The 21,498-nt window shown below is 39.7% G+C and overlaps 1 protein-coding gene across 5 annotated transcripts in view; it reads left to right on the forward strand.

Moving 5' to 3' along the window:
- The first annotated feature begins 1,084 nt into the window (after nucleotides 1-1,084).
- PHKA1 (phosphorylase kinase regulatory subunit alpha 1) overlaps nucleotides 1,085-21,498 on the forward strand; it is a 119,967-nt gene continuing 99,553 nt past the window's right edge. For 4 of the 5 annotated variants that reach the window (XM_004439826.3, XM_004439827.3, XM_014794886.2 and 1 more), the window contains exons 1-6: nucleotides 1,086-1,522; nucleotides 2,473-2,631; nucleotides 8,525-8,572; nucleotides 10,892-11,060; nucleotides 14,442-14,524; nucleotides 19,906-19,986. In XM_004439826.3, coding sequence (XP_004439883.1) covers nucleotides 1,445-1,522; nucleotides 2,473-2,631; nucleotides 8,525-8,572; nucleotides 10,892-11,060; nucleotides 14,442-14,524; nucleotides 19,906-19,986 — 618 coding nt within the window. In that variant the 5' untranslated portion in view covers nucleotides 1,086-1,444. Of the gene's footprint in view, nucleotides 1,523-2,472; nucleotides 2,632-8,524; nucleotides 8,573-10,891; nucleotides 11,061-14,441; nucleotides 14,525-19,905; nucleotides 19,987-21,498 lie in introns of all 5 variants that reach the window. The other variant, XM_087427796.1, reaches the window with a different exon arrangement.

A 21,498-nucleotide genomic window follows, 5' to 3' on the forward strand; every position in this document is an offset into this window, starting at 1 on the left:
ATTACCAAATATTTGCTAGTCACCTCCTAGGTGCCTGGCTTTATGCTAATTTGGGAGTGGGTGAGGGTGGGGGTTGGAACAGAGGGATCTTACGAGGAGAGACTAAATTTAGAAAAATAAAAAGATAAACGAAAATGCAAAATCACTGTGGCCCGAGTAGGGTAGCTAGGGATGGCTTAGAATCGCCAATTCTTGGAGTCAGACTTGAAAAGTCAGTTGGTCTAATTCTGTTACCCCGCGATTCAGAGAGCAGGTGGTTCTTAAGCCGAGCCTTGAAAGACGTGCAGGGTTTAGATAAGCGGAGATCAAGAGGTGGGGGTTGGGGGCAGTAAAGGCAGGGAGCAAAGGCCCTGGGGCCGGGACACCGCTGGAGTGCGGACCGATTTCCTGCAGTCAGTGACCAGCGTTACCTACAGGCTTCTTTTCTAGCCTCCCTTTCTCCCCTTTATTTTCAGCTGAGGCTTTGTTGCCTCAGCTTTGTGACCTACGTGCGCATGAGGGAGCTTTCCAAAGCAGTTACACAATCTCCAGCTCCTCTCCGGCCAAGGCCGTCCTGAGACACTGCTGCCTCCTAGCCCACTTCCCTTCCTGGGGCACTCGCTTCCACACAGCGCACCACTGCCCCGTCCTTCCCAAGCCCGCCGATTCGCCAGTTTCTGAGGAATATCAAGTACCTTAGGAAGTTCCTTCTTGTTTGGTTTGGGTCGGAGTAAGGAGTTTAACCAGAGCTTTTAGTCAAACATATAAAATACAGTAAAGACCCGGAAATTCCAATTCTTTAGACCTTGAACGCAAACGTGCGTCCTTCTTTTTAGGACTGAAGTTACCGTAGGTTCCTAAAACTAGTCCAGCAGAAGAAACCAGAGGAAACATCCTCCTCAACGTCCTGGGTGCACGGCAAGGGTGGAAAACTGAAACAGTCATTTGAGGCATTTCAAAAATAAACCTCTGAAAGCACATTGCCAATGGTGACACATTCTCGGCCGCGGGGCGGGCGCGGGCGGGGCGGGCGCAGCGCGCAGCTGCCGGGACCTGCGGCGCCCGCCCCGCCTCCGGCTCGCGGCTCCCGCAAGGTGGAGGCGGTGCCGCGGCCAGTGACTCGCTGCCGCCGGCCGCACGGGAGGCTCTGGGCCGTGGCGGTCTCCGGGAGTTGAGCGGAGGATGCAGGAGCCACACGCGGAGGCCGGACGGGCGTAAGGGTGGCGGAGAGCGGCGCCGGGGCGCTAGACCACGGGAGGCTCGGGCGCGCTGGCCTGTGGTGGGCTCCAGAGGCCACCGTTGTCCGGACAGCCGGCCGCAGGCCTGCGCGGTGAAAGCGCTCTGCCCGGACCTGGCGCTCCGGCTTCCCACAGCGTGGGTGGAGCTGTGTTGGAGTCTCCTTGGAGGACCGAGGGCCCCTGCGGCACCCGGGCCGTTTCTCTGAGGGGGTTGAAAACGTGGCGCCATGAGGAGCCGGAGTAACTCGGGCGTCCGGCTGGACGGCTACGCTAGGCTGGTTCATCAGACCATCCTGTGCCATCAGGTAAGTGAAGGGGTGTCGCCTGTAACCACCGAGCATGTGCAGTATGATAGCCTGGCCGGAGACCCTGGGTGAACCCCCGTGTGTCTGTAGCGGGTTCTCCCGCCCCCTAGCTGGGGAGGCCGTAAAGAACCCTGAAGAAAAGAGAGGTGTTGGGCCAGTAGCAGAACCCGAGTCAGGCACCGTTAGCCACCAGCCCTGAGTCATGGCGTCTGAGTCCCCCGCCCCCCAAGCCACAGCTGGGCTCCAGGGAGGCAGAGTTGAAAGATGTGTTGAAGCTTGTTTATTCACACACACACCCCGCCCGAGGTTTGGGAGTCATCTCCTTCCCCTTATGCCATAGAAAAGAAGTAGGGGAACATTTAGCCATCTTAAGACTAGATGATTGTGAAGACCTGAGGTACTTCATATATGCTGTTAGTTATTTTTTCTACTCTATTTTTTTTGTGTGTGAGGAAGATTGGCCCTGAGCTAACATCTGCTGCCAATTCTCCCCTTTTTGCTTGAGAAAGATGGTCGCTGAGCTAACATCCATGCTGGTCTTCCTCTATTTTGTATGTGGGACGCTTCCACAGCATGGCTTGAGAGCCGTGTGTATGTCCACACCAGGGATCTGAACCCGTGAACCTAACCACTACATCACCAGGCCAGCCCCATTTTTTCCACTCCTTTAATGTTGGTTCTTTGTTGGTTGTTCATTCTTTCTAACTGGAAAGTTAAAACACTGCCTTTCTTTTAATAATACCCACATTTCACACTTGTAAGGCTTCAGCCAGCTCTTGCCCCTTATTCAAAATAGCATTTGCTTGCACTTTGTCAGAAGAAGAGGAGGTTACAAAACTCAGGAGTGGGGAAGTAGAAGACCAAAGTCCCTAAATAACCCATTTGATAGATTCTGTTTCCTCATGTAAACACCTTATGGTTACCTGCTTCTCTTTTTCTTGGCCTTGCAGAATCCTGTGACTGGCTTGCTTCCAGCCAGCTATGATCAGAAAGATGCCTGGGTCCGTGATAATGTGTACAGCATCTTGGCTGTGTGGGCTTTGGGCCTGGCCTATCGGAAGAATGCAGACCGGGATGAGGATAAGGCAAAGGCCTATGAACTGGAGCAGGTACTCAGAATAAAAATACAAAGAGATCTGGAGCTGTGGGGAGTGGGGGGAGGAGAGCAGGGATTGAAGGAAATGTAGCCCACAGGAGCTAAGAGAACTGTATTTTGCCTTTCTCCCTCTTTCTTCACCTTCATGAAATTACATTCCGAAAACCTTCCCTGTATTGTACTGAAATTTTTTTGCAGTGGAAACTTGAAACTTGTTGATTCGGGGGGAGAGGGCACAGTCTGTTCTGTTATAGTGGAAAATCCTATCCTGGGATCTTTGCTAAAATTTATAATCCTCTTTCTAAGTAAATGTATTTTCCAATCTCCAGCATGTTCTCATTGAGAAGAATGTTTGGGGGCAGGTATCTACCATTTTACTTTGTTTTTGAAAATGATAAGTGGTGTTTGTATGAGGGTAACTGACACAAATTAGCAGACCTTCCCAACTAGACACAAGTAAAGACTGTTTATTGATTTTTATACCAATGGCTGCTGTTTCAGAGCCTGTTGTGCTTCTTTTTTTCCCTGAGCAAAATAAGGTCAGAGTCAGCAGATGACTTAAAGGCCTTCTTTTAAGCCAAATTTTAAGCCAACTTTTAAGATCCTTCCCTCAGTAAAGAAGCCAACTTTTAAGACCCTTCCCCTCAGTAAAGAAACATCCTTTATAGAGCTGTTTAGACACAGGGTGCTGTGTCCTCTTGAATGAAGAAAACAATATTCTGGGCCACAAGGGACTCTTAATGTTGAGATACTCTACTGTGAGTTGTAAGGTGTATGTGAATTCTTTTCCATTGGTGGAAAAGATTCTACACCAGCCATTTTCTCAAATGGTCTCCCTCAGACTTAGGCAATCTGAGCTCCAGTTGCCATACATAAATCAGAATATGAGATTTGGTTATTTTTAAGGGCCCCAACATATTGCAGAGTTGCAGTCTTTGGCCATGGGAGGTTTCACTGTGTTATCCTCTGCAACAGCAGGCATTTGTTATTCCTTCAGACCACTATTGAGAGGTACTTAGGTCCACCAGAAAAAAATTGTTGGAGTTTTTGCTCTAGCCCAGGAAGTACAGATCAATATTTTTATGACTTACAGAAATAATACATAACCATTTTAAGAATTTGGAAAATATAGAGAAGTGTTAAAAAATCACCTGTAATCTTACCCTCTCCCTCCAAATCCTCCATCATACTCTAATGTTTTGCTATTTTGATCACAGTATTTTGTTTGCTTTGCTAGAAATTAATATCAGTGGAACACTACCCACGATTCCATACCCATTTGACCAATGTGACCAATTTTTTTTTCAATACTATTAGAAGAAATCTGTTGTCTCCTTGTTGACCAATCATTCTGCAAAGTCGACATTTTTCCTTATGTGGCCCAGATAGAAAGCATTTAACAGAGGAAGGGGAAAAAATTAGGGAAACACAGAATTATTTGTTCTAAAATTTTAATGTTCCATCAAATAATTTTTCACATATCCCAAAAATAATTTTCATACCACCTCAATAATAACTTTAGAATGTCTCAAAAACATTATGGTAAGAAGAAACATCTTCAAAAAAGAAACATTTCTCCGGGAATTCTAAAATTTCTGTGAACTTTCATTGTGAATTAAAGCAGATTTTATTATTGTCTCATTAATTTCTTTCTCAGAACTTACTCAGTTAATTCAGACTGGGGATCAGAAAACTGTCTCTCTAAAGGGCCAGATAGTAAATATTTTTGGCATTGTGGGTCATGTGTGGTCTCTGCCCAACTACTCAACTCTTCCGTTATTGCGCAAAAGCAGCCAGAGACAATACATAAAAGAATGAGCATGGTTGTGTTCCAATAAGCCTTATTTCTAGAGACAGGTGGTGAGTTGGCTTTGTCTCTAATCTACAGGAGTGGTTCTAAACTCTGGCTGTACATTGGGATCACTAGGGAAGCTTAAGAAATACCCTTACTGGACCCCACCCTAGAACAATTTAGATGAATCTCTGTAAGTGGAACCCCAGGGGCATTAATATTTTTAAAAACCACCCTGATGAGGGCCGGCCCCGTGGCTTGGCGGTTAAGTGCGCATGCTCCGCTACCGGTGGCCTGGGTTCGGATCCCGGGTACGCACCAACGCACCCCTTCTCTGGCCATGCTGAGGCCACGTCCCACATACAGCAACTAGAAGCATGCGCAACTATGACATACAGCTATCTACTGGGGCTTTGGGGGAAAAAAAAAAGGAGGAGGATTGGCAATAGATGTTAGCTCAGAGCCAGTCTTCCTCAGCAAAAAGAGGAGGATTAACGTGGATGTTAGCTCAGGGCTGATCTTCCTCACAAAAAAAAAAAAAACTACCCAGATGATTCTAAAGTGTATCCAGGGATAATAACCCCTGATCTATGGCCAATAAATGAGCATAGATTAAATCCAATAAATCCATAGATGAAATTCCCACCTACTGTCAACTTTCCATTACTGTGTGGATTTTCCCAAACTTTTTTTTTTTTTTTTTTTTGGAGCAAATAGGGCAAAAATGGCTCCACCTTTATTGAAATAAAAATATTTCATTCAATTGTTTTTCTTAGCCCGCTTCCAGTGCCCCTCATTGACAACACCCCAACAGAAGCGCCCAGGGACAAGGGAACCCAGGTGGATGCAGTTCCTAAACTTTTGATTGTTAATCATTTCTACCCTTCCAAATCTCACCTTGGTTTCTCTCTAAGAAATAATGTCAGAGAACTAAAGAGAATCCTGGATGAAAAGGGGACAAGGGTTTAGGTGACTATTCTATCCTTGATTGAGAATAGTATTGTGACCATATATGTCTTTACAAATGGTCTTTTCTCTTAGTCGCATAGATATAGGCTTACACCCATAAAAATAAATAGGCAGACAAATAGAGAGAGCTCTTTGGCTGCCTGCAGTTCTACATCTTCCTCAGTTTTCTTCTCTGTGTATAGTCTCTCATCTTTTCTCATGAGTTGAACTATTACCTTTATGAGAGTGACTTCCAAAGCTTCATCTTTAACTCTGACCTCACTTCAATTTCAAACCCTGATTTTTATTTGTCTTCGGATCAGTTGCATCTGCATATCCTCAGGGCCACTCTTCCTCAAACAAAAAGAGGAGGATTGGCAATGGAAGTTAGCTTAGGGCTAATCTTCCTCACCAAAAAGGAATAGTAAAATGGAGATATTTGCATATACTCTTTATCTAGATTCACTAGTTGTTAACATTTTATCATATTTGCCTCCTCCCTCTCTCTAAATGCACATGATTTTTTTGATAAGCCATTTGAGAGTTACTTGCAGACATGGAATACATATTTATTAAACTGTAACCTGCTTAATCCATTGACTTAAAGGTCTATTTCTGAACCTGGTCTCTGCCCCTTTTTATTAAGGAGTTCATAGTCTGATGGGGGAGACAGATATATAAACAAATAGTTACAATATATTAGGACAGACACTGTAGGTACTATATATATAGGAGATAAGTACAAAGTTCTGTGGGAACACACAGAGGTGAGAATGTCTAATTTCCCTTGAACAAGGCAAGGAAGGATGCACAGAGGAGTGGGGTTTTAAAGGATAACTAGGAATTGTTAGGTAGACATGTTTGTAGTGTATTTTTTTTAATGTACCTGTCTTGTTTCCCCTTTATGTTCCACAAAGCCTGGTATAGTGCTTTGCATATTTTAGATGCTCAATAAATGTCTGATTATAGGTATACCTGGAGAGAGAGAGAGATTAATACTTACGTAGATATAGTTGTATATAGTTATATATCTTTATATTTAATTCACAAATACATAGATCCATAGCCTCAAAAAGAGTAGGTGAGAGGAGGGTGTTACTAGGTGGGGCTGGAAGCCCTGGTCTATGAATAAACATGTATAATTAATGCCAACTAGTGCACCTGAATCAGAAAACAGCCAGTTTGGGGGAATACAAAGTACAGATACCTCCCCTCATTCCTACCTCCCATGCTTCCTGTTAAATTTATCCTGACTTGGAAGTTGGAACTTGAGGACAGAAATGGCTGACAGTGGCCATTCTAGGAAGACAAAAGTGGATGGCAATCAGGAATCCTCCACTGGGTCCATGATTCCCCAGGTTTGCTGTTTAAGTTAAAGAAAATATAGATGGGAATAGCAGGGCTGGATGGTAAAGAGAGTTGAAAGAATGTGATAGAAACCTGTGAGTATGTGGTGACACGTAGAAGATAATTCAGAATTGAATAGTCTCCCCACGGAGTGACGAGGCTGTGTTAAATGCTTTCTGTAACAGGGTATATTAAAGGATGGTCTCTTTTATTAGGGTCACAGTAATGATAGAGATTTGCTTGTAGAGGTTGCAGTCAGTTTCATTACTTTATAACAAATGCTTCATGCTTTAAAAGATGACAAGATCATGCACTGCCTGTTCTCTCTCTCTCTCTCTCTTTTTTTTTTTTTTTTTGTGAGGGAGACCAGTCCTGAGCTAACATCTGATGCCAATCCTCCTCTTTTTTGCTGAGGAAGACTGGCCCTGGGCTAACATCCGTGCCCATCTTCCTCTACTTTATATGGGACGCCACCACAGCATGGCTTAACAAGCAGTGCGTCGGTGCGCACCCAGGATCCAAACTGGGGAACCCCCGGCCGCCGCAGCGGAGTGCGCGCACTTAACCGCTTGCGCCACCAGGCCAGCCCCTCTCTCTCTTTTTTAATTACTTCCCTTGATGTGTAAGGGGAGGGGACCATTTATAGACAGAAATTACTTAAGAAAGGGAGCTCTCCCAAGGAAACACTTTTTATTTTTCCTTCAGTAAAAGATGTCATAAAGACTTGGGGCATAATTTAACAGGTACTTATCCTTATCGTGCTGGTGGCTAGTAGTCCACTTGAGTGTTTTGAAGGAATAACAGAATGATGCAGCTCCCAAGTGGATTAGTTTTCAGAGGTGTCCTGAAGCCACCTCTGAGCCAGCATTCCCTGGAGTAACCTTGTTGTATTTCTTCTGGAGTGTGAAACAGGAAGCTTAGAGAAATGGAGAAGCTGTTTGGTGCTACATTCTTCCAAAACATATTTCCTCCCATGCCACTGTTGATGAGCCCTTCTAGTGTCATGTAGTATAACTATACTATACTAGTATAATATAGTATTACTATAACATATTATAATTAAATATACTTATTACTATATTATACTAAGTAGTATAGTATAACTAGTATAGTATTATTATACTATATTATAATTAAATATAATTATTATTGCTATGTTACATTATACCAACCAGTATAGTATATAGTTGGTAATCAGAATTTTGGAGTGTTATGACTGGAAAACTAACTACTTTAGAAATTGCCAAGCCTAGTAAAAGAAACAGTGATGACTTGAGACTTAAGAAGTTTGTGGCTTTTTTTTTCATGGAAAAGGAATTGAGTTGCATTAACAATTGCCCTTTGCACTTATTCTGAATTGAAGTTCATTTATTCTTTAGGGAAAATGTCTAGATAAATATTTCTGTGGACTCTTGAAGATAAGTCTTGGCTAGTTTAGAAAAAATAAAAGTGATGTTGTTGGCTTTTCTAGGCCATAGGATGTATTTTTGAATATCTTCACAGCTTTATGATTTTTGAGCTGACTTACCCATTTTGACTAGGTGGAATGTTCTCTAATAGGATGGTTGGCTTTGTTTTACATAAACCGGTTAGAGCTTGGATTTTTTTTTAACTTGAAGGAATCACCAACTGCAGCTTTTGATTCCACTTTTAGCTGCAGTCTACTCTTCTGTGTACCTATAAAGTAAATGCCATGTAAATATGAACCCAGGATAGGGTTACTTCTTCTCAAAAGGTCATGTACCAACTGCAGTTGCTGAGTAAGTGTTCCTGCATCTAGCGATGTTTATAACAGTCTTGTTTCCATTTATTTCTGCAGAGTGTAGTGAAGCTGATGAGGGGACTGCTGCACTGCATGATCAGACAGGTATGGTGTTGGTAACACCTCTCTCTCTAATAAAAGCACATTGTAATAGAATCTCCACCCCTTAGGGAATGTTTATAGTTTATATTTTTTCAATTGCACAAATAGTGCACACTAATTTTAGAAAATTTATAGAATTGAAGGGGAAAATGTCACCCATGATCTCACCACCCAGTTACCAGCGGAATGTTTTCCTCTAGTCTTTTTTTCCCCCTCTACAAGTGATTTTTTAATATACTTCATTACTGTGCATACAATGATGTATATTGAGTAAAAGATGATACAGGTCTATAAGCCCTCACCTGAAACCCTTGGGACCGGATAACTTTTAGAATTCAGAATTTTTCAGATTTTAAAAGGTAGTACAGTGCGTGTATCATATATTATCTTATGCCCTCAGTAGGTCCAGAGTAGCATTCCATCATCAAAAACAATCTCTCTGTAGGGAAACATGCATTTCACACTAAGTGGAATAAATAAAAACTACAAATAGCCCCATGTCAATTTGAATCATATATTGCCACGAAATGAATTTTGGTGCTACGCTTAGGGGAACAAACCTTTTGTTTTGTTTTTGTTTTTGTTTTTTTTTTTTTAGATTTTATTTATTTATTTATTTTCCCCCCAAAGCCCCAGTAGATAGTTGTATGTCATAGCTGCACATCCTTCTAGTTGCTGTACGTGGGACGCGGCCTCAGCATGGCCGGAGAAGCGGTGCGTCGGTGCGTGCCCGGGATCCGAACCCGGGCCGCCAGCAGCAGAGCGTGCACACTTAACCACAAAGCCACGGGGCCAGCCCGGGAACAAACCTTTTGAAAGTGTTTTAGATTTTATGATTGGAGATAAGGGGCCGAGGACTTATATCTCCTTGCATTAATTTGTATTTTTCTGGTCTTCAGTGAAGTTGAGCATGCTTTCATGTGTAGATTGAAAATTTGCATTTCCTCTTCTGTTAATTGCTATTGGGTTCTTTGCCTATTTTTATTTTGGGCTGTCTCTTTCTTGCCTATTTGAAGAGTTCCCGTACATTATGGATTTTAATCCCGTGTCCCATATACTGCAAATATTTTTTAGCAGTCTGTGGTTTATCTTTTGGGTTTATATATGATATTTTTTCCATTCAAAAGTGTTTTACTGGGGTTGGCCCAGTGGCATAGTGGTTAAGTTCCAGTGCACTCCTCCAGCAGCCCAGGGTTTGCAGGTTCATATCTCAGGTGTGGACCTACACACAGCTCACCAAGCCATGCTATGATGGCGTCCCACATACAAAATAGAGGAGAAGTGGCACAGGTGTTAGCTCAGGGACAGTCTTCCTCAAGCAAAAAGAGGAAGATTGGCAACAGGTGTTAGCTTAGGGCCAATCTTCCTCACCAAAAACAAAAAAAAAAGTATTTTACTTGTATCCTAGGAGATCTTTACACATGTTGCACACATTGAATCTGAACTGATTTTCTTGAGACCAAGATTACATTTTATTAGAAGAAGAAATGGAGGTCCAGATTAATAAAGTGACCATCCACAGGTACACACAACAAGTCTGAAGTAAAAAGAAATCAACTCTAGACTTCTGAACTTCTTTATCAGTGCTCTCTCTACTGGGCTATCTCATGGCCATTATTTCTTTTTTTTTTCCTTCTTTGCTACTATTTTTTTTCTATTTTAGAGATTTGCATTTTCTACCCTACCAAATAGGTTTAAAGTCACTAATTTCATGAACCATATTTAAAGGTATAAGAGTTACTATCATATATCAGATGCACACATACTCAGATCTAAGTTTCAGGAACTAAGTTTTTCAGTTGTCCCTTGCACAATGTTTTCTTTCTGACCTCTGGTTTCAGCTTTCTTTCATATCTTCTCTGTCACTCCGTGTATCTCTCCCCAGCTCTTTTCATTACTCCTTCAAAATATATCCTCTTGTTCTAATTTCCCTCAAAATTCCTACCTCTGTTTCAGGAACAAATGTGTCTTTTTTACAACTCAGTTATCTCTTACTAAGCTGTTCTCCCTCAGCCACTCTGCATCTCAGTTTATATCTACAATGTGGCAAAACAACCATCTGAAGAATGAAAGAGAGGTAATGAATAGGAAATAGCTAGTTTTGACTGGTATTATTTTCTAATTAAATTGCTTAAATTAAAAAACAGCAACAGTAGACTTTCCTAGTTGTATTAGTGTAGGGAAAAAAGATAACAATACATTTTAAATATTCACAATTGCCTGAAGACCGAATGCAGCCACATGTGTTAGAGTACTGCAGAAGTATGGCACATGGGTTGATTTTTCTGCATAGCCTTCTTTTACTGTTTTTGTTTTCTTCAGGTGGATAAAGTAGAATCCTTCAAGTATAGTCAGAGTACCAAGGATAGCCTCCATGCCAAGTATAACACCAAAACGTGTGCCACTGTAGTGGGTGATGACCAGTGGGGACACCTGCAGTTGGATGCTACCTCTGTGTACCTGCTCTTCTTAGCACAAATGACTGCCTCAGGTCAGTACAAGGACAGAAGTACTGGGGGCCCCTGCAATGTGGAGCACTTGCTCTGGCACACGTGGCTTCGCCAAAGGTGTTGGCCAAAAAACAACATAGCTATTTACATTGCTCAAAGATGCACATTGGAAACATAGTATTTTGCACATTTTATATGGAGAAACAACTCTTTGAGCTCTAGTTTGTGTTCTTTTACATTGAGAAACAAGTCTGGTGTACTAATTAATTTTTTAATTGAGAACCAGGAAATCTGGGACAGATTTTCTTTAGATGGTATTTTTATCTTTTATTAATCCTCAAATACCATGAGATGGGAAAGAAAGGCTAGGGTTTATTGATTGTTCTCATACTAGACACCGACATGCCTATAGTTAGTATTAACATAAATTGAATCACTTACTTTGTACTACTCTTTATGAACGTATTATAAACAAGGCATCTGTCTATAGGCATCTAAATTATATTAAGGGAATTAACTTAGGAATCAGAATTAAAATGTGTATTTTTTATTGTTGAATAATACACCTTTTCAGATTGTTTTGTTATTAGCTTTAGAAGCTTTAACTGAAAAAGAAAAGTGTAAGAACCAACATAATCCCCTTTTATTTCTCCTAATTGGGGAGGACAACGAATCTGATTACCCTCAGTTTGTAAATTAAACAGGAACCTTTGTTAGATCTTCCTGAGTAAGTAAATGTACTTCTCACGATACCATATTTTTGACGTTTCGATTTCTTTATCTTCCTATTTGGTTCCAAGGCTCCTTGGTACAAAGGGCATTCAAGGTGAGAATTACCCCACAATAGTCTTCTCCTTTTCTTGTATAAATAACTATTTGGTGATAAAGCCTTCCTTTTTTTTTTTTTTTTTTTTTTTTTTACCTCTAGAACACAAGCCCGGAAGCTGAATAACCTTTTCTTAAAATTATAATATGGCTACCCACATACTCCCTTCTTTTGGAGCAGAGGTTCCTCCCTGAATAAATGTATTTTTAGGCTTTATTTATTTAAACAGCAGCTGTAACTCCGTTTATAATATTCCTTTAATACCAACTCTGGAATGTTTTTCTACAAAGCAAACAGTGTCTAAATATCCCTTGTGGTTTTTCATTTTGAGCCCAGAACAGAAGCAGAAATATACTAAAGAGGCTTATAAGAGACATATTCATTCATTCATCAGTTTGTTGATTCCTGACTTACCATTTAATTCAATGAGCTAACTTTGATAGGTGCTTAGGATAAGGTGGATATTATTTGATCAGGCCTTTAGGGAATAAGTAGGAATAAGTAGAAATTCACACATCAGAGAAAGGAAGGGAATAGCATGACTACCACACATAAGTTTGAAAAGTACTGGCTACCAAGGTAAAGCTAGGTATCTTCTATGGTTAGAGTATAAGATAGATCTGGAAAAATGGCAAAAGATGAAGCTAGAAAGTTGGGACTAGCTGTTTAAGGGCCTGTGTATCATGCTAAGTAGTTTGGAGTTTAGTCTGTAGTCAGTAGAGGGCCACTGAAGGTAAATAATCAAGAAAATTTCAGATGATTCAGATTCAGGAGGCTAGATTGGATAGGGGAGAAAATTAAGATAGAAGACTAGTTAGGAGGTTAGTGAAATACTTTAGGCAAGAAATGATGCAGAACTTATGTAAGGCAGTTGCCTTGAGGATGAAAAAGATGAGAGAGATAATCAGTAGGTAGAATATGAAAGATCTTCATGGAAAATTTAGCAATTTTCTGCATATTTTTGAATTCTTAAAAATTTCAACCTTGGTTAAAAGAGAAGCTTAGACAGAAGCTGACTGCAACTTACAGGATGGTGGCCTAAAGAGCTCCACAGACCTTTTCCCCAGCAAAATAACCATAAATAGTGAAAATTAATTTTAAAAAACCAACCATTTAAAGTCACTGGAAATTGTCCTAAGGGCATACAGCAAGTGGAGAAACATTTATTCAAGGAAATCTAAATCTTAGTAAGAGCAGTGAAAGAGTGTGGTATTTGGGCCACAACCTACTCCCTCCTCCACCCCAGGCTCACCATGACAGAAGTACTACTCTCAAGGTTGATGCAGCCAAGAATAAAAGTCTCCCTCTCCTCCCAGCTCCCAGTCTAGGGCTATGATATCTCCCTGAGAGAGGTAGGTTGCCAGCATTTCTCATCGTCCCCAGCTCTGTGTTGCAGAAGCTCTAGTCTAGCCAATAACTAAGAAATCTGGAACTCCCTTCCTACCTGGCCCCCATTCCACTCATGGAATCGAAGCTTAACCCCAGGCAGAGCAGGCAGAGAATACTAGGCCTGACCCACCTTGCTAGTAGCATGGAGGGAGAGGCAGGCCATAAGAACAGAAAGCTCCATAGCTCTTCCCAAGAGAACTGACTTTATTTGGAACAGAATCAAGCCTAAGGGCACTCTCAAAAACAATGGAGGTTTTGGTTTTAAGAAATTAGGTTCCAAGAAATTAGGTGCCATGAAGTGAAGAGGAGGCTGATAGCTCAATAAGAGCAATAAGCTAACCCATAGTTTCTGGTTTCTTCCAGAGAGGAGATTTGGCAGGGTGGGAGTGATGTGATTCCTGGTGGGAGGAAGACTTTCACTGTATACCTGTTGGTATTTCTCTCCATAGAGAGTTGGGGGGATGGGAGAGGAGAGAGGAGTTAGTTTTTAAACAAAACTGGATTATATTGTATATATTGGGAAGCAGTATAGCATCTTGGTTAGGAACTCAGTCTCCGAAGTGAAACAGAAGTTGATAGTCAATTGAGTCCTAGTTCCACTATTTATTAGTTACATGATCTTAGACAGGTATTTAACCTAAGCCTCATGGAAAACATAGAGGTACTCACCTCTTAGGGTTGTTGTAAAAATCATATGGATAATTCATGCAAAACACTCCATTTGTAAGCTATAACTATCTTTGTATAGCTTACATTTAGAATAATTATTTTTACTGCAAAAAACATGGTTTTAAATTCTCCTTAAAATCATAATTTTTATCTACTTCTTGCTTAGTATTTAAACTTCCTCCAACTCTTTTTTGAAATATTTATCATTCTTTTTCCAGATGCCTAGGTTTGTACGTTTAAGCACCTTATAAATTAGTTACTTATAGAATTATGAGTCTGAAACTTTCTATTAAAACCTACAAATAACAGTTAAAATTCTTCCATGTTAAACTATGTTGGTATCTCACTTAGTTGAAGACTAGCCTGGGACTCATTTGTGGTCTTGTTTTTAGGGTTTAAGAATCAAAGTGCCTCCCATTATTCCTAAGCAGGAGTAGGATTACTTGGGAGTAGTGGGATCAGTTAGTCACTATGGCTGCCTATAAAGCCTATAGTGATAATTGACCAGCTCTATATATTTGTTCTTTTTTTTCCTCAGGACTTCATATCATCCACAGCCTAGATGAAGTCAATTTCATACAGAACCTTGTATTTTACATTGAATCTGCATATAAAACTGCTGTAAGTACTCATTTTGGAATGGATTTTAAATGTTTTTTTTAATTTTTTTAATTGAAGTATAATGGACATACAATATCCTATTAGTTTCAGGTGTACATCATAGTGATTTGATAGCTATATACATTACAAAATGATCACCATGATAAGTCCAGTTACCATCTCTCACCATACAAAGTTATTACATTATTGACTATATTCCCTATTCTGTACATTACATCCCCATAAGTCATTCACTTTATAGCTGGAAGTTTGTACCTCTTAATCCTCTTCATCTGTTTCACTTGCCCCCTCAACCCCTCCCTCCTCTGGTAACCACCAGTTTGTCTCCTGTATCTATGAGTCTGTTTCTGTTTTGTTTGTTCATTTGGTTTGTTTTTTAGATTCCACATATAAATGAAATCATATGGTATTTTTCTTTCCCTTTCTGACTTATTTCACTTAGCGTAATACCCTCTAGATCCATCCATGTTGTTGTAAATGGCAGGATTTCATTCTTTTTTATGACTGAGTAATACTCCATTGTATATATGTAGCACATCTTCTTTACCCATTCATCTATCAATGGACACTTAGGTTGCTTCCATATCTTGGCTATTGTAAATAAAGCTGCAATGAGCCTAGATATGCATATATCTCTTCGAATTAGTGTTTTCATTTTCTTTGGATAAATAACCAAGAGTTGGATTGCTGGATCATATGGTAGTTGTATTTTTAATTTTTTGAGGAACCTCCATACTATTTCCCATAGTGGCTGCACCAGCTTACATTCCCACCAGCAGTATATGAGGGTTCCCTTTTCTCCACATCCTTGCCAACACTTGTTATTTTTTGTCTTTTTAATAGTAGCCATTCTGACAGATATGAGGTGGTATCTCATTGTAGTTTTGATTTGCATTTCCCTGATGATTAGTATCTTGAGCATCTTGTCATGTGCCTGTTGGCCATCTGTATATTTTCTTTGGAAAAATGTCTATTCGGGGCCAGCCCAGTGGCGTAGCGGTTAAGTTCCCATGTTCTGCTTCAGTAGCCCAGGGTTCGCCGGTTCCAATCCTGGGCATGGACCTACGCACCGCTCATCAAGCCGTGCTGAGGCGGCGTCCCACATAAAAGAGCTACAACTCTACAACTGTGATATACAACTATGTACTGGGGCTTTGGGAAGGGAAAAAAAGAGGAAGATTGGCAACAGATGTTAGTGCAGGGCCAACCTTCCTCAAAAAAAAAAAAACAGAAAAATGTCTATTCAAGTCCTCTGCCCATTTTTTAATCAGGTTGTTTTTTTTAATATTAAATTGTATAACTTCTTTATATATTTTGTATAGTAACCTCTTATTGGATGTATGATTTGCAAATATCTTCTCCCATTCAGTAGGTTTCCTTTTTGTTTTGTTGATGGTTTTCTTTGCTGTGCAAAAGCTTTTTAGTTTGATGTAATCCCATTTGTTTATTTTTGCTTTTGTTGGCCTTGCTTGAGGCGACTGGTCCAAGAAAATATTGCTAAGACTGATATCAGAGATCTGATTGCCTATGTTTTCTTCTAGGAGTCTTATGGTTTCAGGTCTCACATTCAAGTCTTTAATTCATTTTGAATTTATTTTTGTATATGGTGTAAGACAGTGGTTCAGTTTTATTCTTTTGCATGTAGCAGTCCAGTTTTCCCAACACCATTTATTGAAGAGACTGTCTTTTCTTCATTGTATATTCTTGCCTCCTTTGTCATAGATTAATTGACCATATATGCATGAGTTTATTTCTGGGCTCTCTATTCTATTCCATTGATCTTTGTGTCTGTTTTCATGCCAGTACCATACTGTTTTGATTACTATAGCTTTGTAGTGTAGTTTGAAATCAGGGAGCATGATACCTCCAGCTTTGTTCTTTCTCAAGATTGCTTTGGCTATTTGGGGTCTTTTGTAGTTCCATATAAATTTTAGAATTCTTTGTTCTAGTTCTGTGAAAAATGCCATTAGTATTTTGATGGGGATTGCATTGAAACTGTAGATTGCTTTGGGTAGTGTGGACATTTTAACAATATTAATTATTCCAATCCATGAGCATGGTATATCTTTCCATTTATTTGTGTCATCTTCAATTTCCTTAATCAGTGTCTTAGAGTTTTCAGAGTGCAGGTCTTTCACTTCTTTGGTTAAATTTATTCCTAAGTATTTTATCCTTTTTGATGCAATTGTAAATGCATTATTTTCTTAATTTCTCTTTCTGATAGCTTGTTATTAGTGTATAGAAATGCAACCGATTTCTGTATATTAATTTTGTATCCTGCAACTTTACTGAATTCATTTATTAGTTCTAATAGTTTTTTAGTGGAGTCGTTAGGGTTTTCTATATATATTATCATATCATCTGCAATATGATGTTTTTAAAATACTGGACAACCCATTCCTTCTCTTAATGCTGTACCTCATAGTGAACCAATCTATAAGACTTCTGGCAGAAATTGCCTTCAGCCTCTTTCTTTACTAAGTGCTGTCATCATCTGTTTGCCTTCTCCCCAAGGGAGTTACAGAGGCAAGAGGGTCAAGATGCTATGCTTTCATTCCTTTCAAACTCTATAATATCTCATGGTAGGTATTTGGCAATCTAGGGCTAAATTGTGGTCTTACTTTAATGGTTTATGGTGTTAAACAGGAGCAAGATGGCTAGGGAGTATTATGGGTCAGTTAGCTACTTATAAATAAAATTTAATCATGTGTTTAATATTACAGACATTGATTCAGTGCTTACTATACAAAAATACTTAGTTTTTCTTACAACTACCGTATGAGGTAGGTTTATGTTAAATCCTGATGTATTTAACATCTTCTCAAGGATTGCTGTTCTTCATTGCATGATGATCATTGTATTGAAAATGGCTGTATCATAAATAGTCCATTTTTTTTAGTTGTTTTTTAGTTGTTTTAGGTGGGAGGGTAAATCTGGAACCTGTGACTCCGTATTTGCCAGAAGGATAAGTCTAACATAGACATATTTGATGCAAGCAGACATTATCTGTTGACTGATCGCTTTGCCTTCTAATACTATAGGCCTGCTATGGTCCAGGGTACAAGCCAGGGTTCTCTGGCCTCTCCATTGTGGCCAAGGGTTGCAGCAGTAGAATTAATGATATTTATGTCTTCTCATACTCTAATCTTTGCTGAACAGACCAGGGTAGAGCTGGGTTAGGGGCCAGGCAAGGCTAGCCATGGGATAAATGTGGCTTACCTTCCTGAAGCTTCACTTTAACTCAGAAATTTTACATGAAAAGTAATTTAAGGTGGATACAGAAATAAATATAGGTGTGTGGGGTGTGTGTGTGCCACATGTATGTGCACGCACACACATATGCACATGGGTATTTCCAAGTTGTTTTCAATGAGAGGGCCTAGAAGCAATGACACCACGGTCACAATGAGCACCAGTGTCCAGGTATTGGATTTTGACTATCATTCTCTAATAAAAGAAACCAGGATTCCTTGTAGAACTGGAGGATTCCAGGGCTGGGACAGGGAGAATACAAGATGAGACTGAATCATCTTGTAGTGACAAAAAGTGAGGAAGTGTTTAAAAAAGAATGGGCCATGTCAAAAGGGCACAGGAGCCAACATGGAAGAACTCCCAAGGGCCAGAGCTGGAACAATTTGAGCAACAAAATAAATAATGATAACATTTTATTATAACCCAGAGAATAACCTAAATATCCATAAGTTCATATTGATATAAGTAAATAGCTGAGTAAATAAATGGGGAGAAAGGACAGCTCTTCCTTAGAGAAGAATTGCTATTAATGACTGTAGAGGTAATGAAGGAACTAGAAAATCACCATTGAAACACCACTGTAATAATTGTTGCAGGCAAGATTCACTGATGGATGCTAAATTAGTGAGTAAATGTTTGAGGAGAAATAGGATATTTGCACAGTTGTAAACTATCTCTCTCAAGATATTTATTAATGACAAAGGGAAAAATAGTAACAGTAGAATGGAAAAACCCTGCAGACGCCACCTTAACCAAGTGATGATGGTTAACATCACCAGTAATAAGACATATCAACATCATGTACCCCCTGATAGGATGCACTGAGGACATAGCATAATGTTTGTAGTATTCTTGCCAAAAATGCATAACCTCAATCTAATCAAGAGAAGACAGCACGGGGCCGGCCCTGTGGCTTGGTGGTTAAGTGCGCGCGCTGCGATGCTGGCGGCCCGGGTTCGATCCCGGTGCAGATCGAGGCACCTCTCCTCTGTCCATCCTGAGCCTGAGTCCCACATACAGCAACTAGAAGGGTGTGCAGCTATGACATACAACTATCTACTGGGGCTTTGGGGGCAAAAAGTAAAATTAAAAAAAAAAAAAAAAAAAAAAAAAGAGAAGACAGCAGAAAAACAAACTATAGAGAAATGTATAAAATATCTGACCACTAATCTTCAGGAAGTATCAAGGTCACGAAAGACAAGATTTGAGAAACTATAACTGATTGGAAGAGATTAAGGAGGCATGACAAATGCAGCATGGTATTTTGGATTGGATCCTAGAATATAAAAACACTAGTAGTGGAAAAACTAGTGAAATCCTAATAAAGTCCATAATTTGGTTACTAGTATTATACTGATGTTTATTTCTTAGCTTTGACGATTATGCTATGGTTATGATAGATGTTAGCATTAGGCGAAGCTGAGTGAAAGATATATGGGAACTCACTGTACTGTTTTTGCAACTTCTCTGTAAGTCTAAGGTTATTTCAAAATATAGAGTTTTTAAAAAGTAATTTTAAATGTTATCTTTATAATATCAAGGAGCTGTATAGAGCTATGGTTGAAAATGTAGGCTTTGGAGTGAGAGTACTTGGACTCTAATCCTAGCTCTGTTACTTATTAGCTGTGTGACCTTGGGTGAGTCACTTAACCCCTCTTTGTACCTCAGTTTCGTCAACTATAAAATGTAAGGATTAAGGAAGATAATACTGTAAAGTGCATAGGTTAGTGTATGGTACATTGTCAGTGCCAAAAGAGGGTGTAATCAGAATGAATGTTTAAGATAAAATACTGGGGAACTGTTTAAGCTCCATCTCGTAGACCCCCTGGATATCTGCTTTGATGAAAAGTTTTGAGAAGCACCTCTTCAGATGGACTGAGTTAGAGTTCTTAGTCCTGATCAGCTGTCGAGGAGTCTTCCAACTTCTTGGAGGCCCCAATAGGTTTTAAAGCTACTGGAAAATAGCTATGGGGGCAACCCAACTCATTGGTATCTCCTTAATAAGCATTGGGGGTACACATATGTATGGCAAATTAGCTACTATGTGTGCCTTTTATCCAAGTGTTGTGCATCTAGTAATCCTTTAATAGTGATGGCTTGCTAATGGTATGTTGATTATTTTATGCCAGGACTTCGGGATATGGGAACGTGGAGACAAGACAAACCAAGGGATCTCAGAATTGAATGCCAGTTCAGTTGGAATGGCAAAGGTAATTTTCCTTGCTTTGTTTGTACTATGTTTGGGGTAAGGAAGTCTGGTACATCTTTGCCATAGACAAAGACTTAACCGGAATGTGGACCATCATCAAATTAATTGTTATTTTAAACCACAGGCAAAATTCAGATTCTCCCATAGAACTATGGATGTGTAGGTGAAGACTTCTTTCATAAGCTCCAGATTTGTATATCCAACTGCTTTTGTAGCATATCTCTACTTAGATATCCCACAAGGACCTCAGAGAACCTATCTTAAACTAAATTCTTCATCTCTACCATTACAGAAACAAACAAAAGGAACTTTTGCTCCTTCCATACACTGGTTGACAAAGCTTGGTATCATGGAACCATCTCTCAGTCCTCCACCCCCCTCACTCTCCTGCATCCCCCATATCATTATCATCACCATCATTATTACCTTTCTACTTGGCTCCACTTTTCCTTTCCACTGCTACTGCTTTAATTCCAGCTCTTAGCTTCGGAAACATCAAGAAGGCGTAAAATAGGATAGCAGGAATAGGATCAAACATATCTATTATAATGATAAATACGCATGACAATTTAAGTTTCCCCTACCAAAAGGCAAAGATACAGATTGATTTAAAAAAAGAAAAAAGGAAATCCAATCTATACCACCTATAAGAGCTCTAATATAACAAATTGATGCAGAAAGATTAAAAACAGAAGGATGGGCGAAGTCTGGACAATGTAAACAAAAAAGAGCATGGGTGACTACGTGAATGTCAAATGAAGTAGAATTCAAAGCAAAAAGTATTACATGGAACAAAGAGGACAAAGAGGGTGAAGATAGAATTTTAAAAGGCACAACCTATAATGAGAAAGTCTGGCCTGGAATGTAGTTTCAATTAATACCCAGCAAAATATATTAAAAATACAAGGCAAAATAGGAACAGTTATAAGGGAATAATTTAACAAAAATCATTGCAATGCTAAGATGAAGGAAATAAACCAAAACTAAGATCATAGAAAATTTAAACTATATAATTAATGTGGTTGAATTAGTCAATATATATGGAAGTTTGTACCTACAAACTATTTATCCCCTGGGTAAACTTTTTAATGTTTTTTTTATTATTTTATTGAGGTCATAATAGTTTATAACATTGTGAAATTTCAGGTGTACATTATTGTCTGTCAGTCACCATATATATGTGCCCCTTTATCCCTTATGCCCACCCCCCAACCCCTTTCCCCTCTGGTAACCACTAATCTGTTCTCTTTGTCCATGTGTTTGTTTATCTTCCACATATGAGTGAAATCATGTGGTGTTTGTCTTTCTCTGTCCGGCTTTTTTCACTTAACATAATACTCTCAAGGTCCATCCGTGTTGTTGCAAATGGGACAATTTTGTCTTTTTTTATGGCTGAGTAGTATTCCATTGTGTCTATGTATACCACATCTTCATCCCTTCATCATTTGGTGGGCACTTGGGTTACTTCCACATCTTAGCTGTTGTGAATAATGCTGCAATGAACATAGGGGTG

The sequence above is a fragment of the Ceratotherium simum genome, chromosome X (assembly GCF_057802395.1).
Source record: "Ceratotherium simum simum isolate JZ-2026a chromosome X, ASM5780239v1, whole genome shotgun sequence".
In the NCBI taxonomy this organism is placed as follows: domain Eukaryota; kingdom Metazoa; phylum Chordata; class Mammalia; order Perissodactyla; family Rhinocerotidae; genus Ceratotherium; species Ceratotherium simum.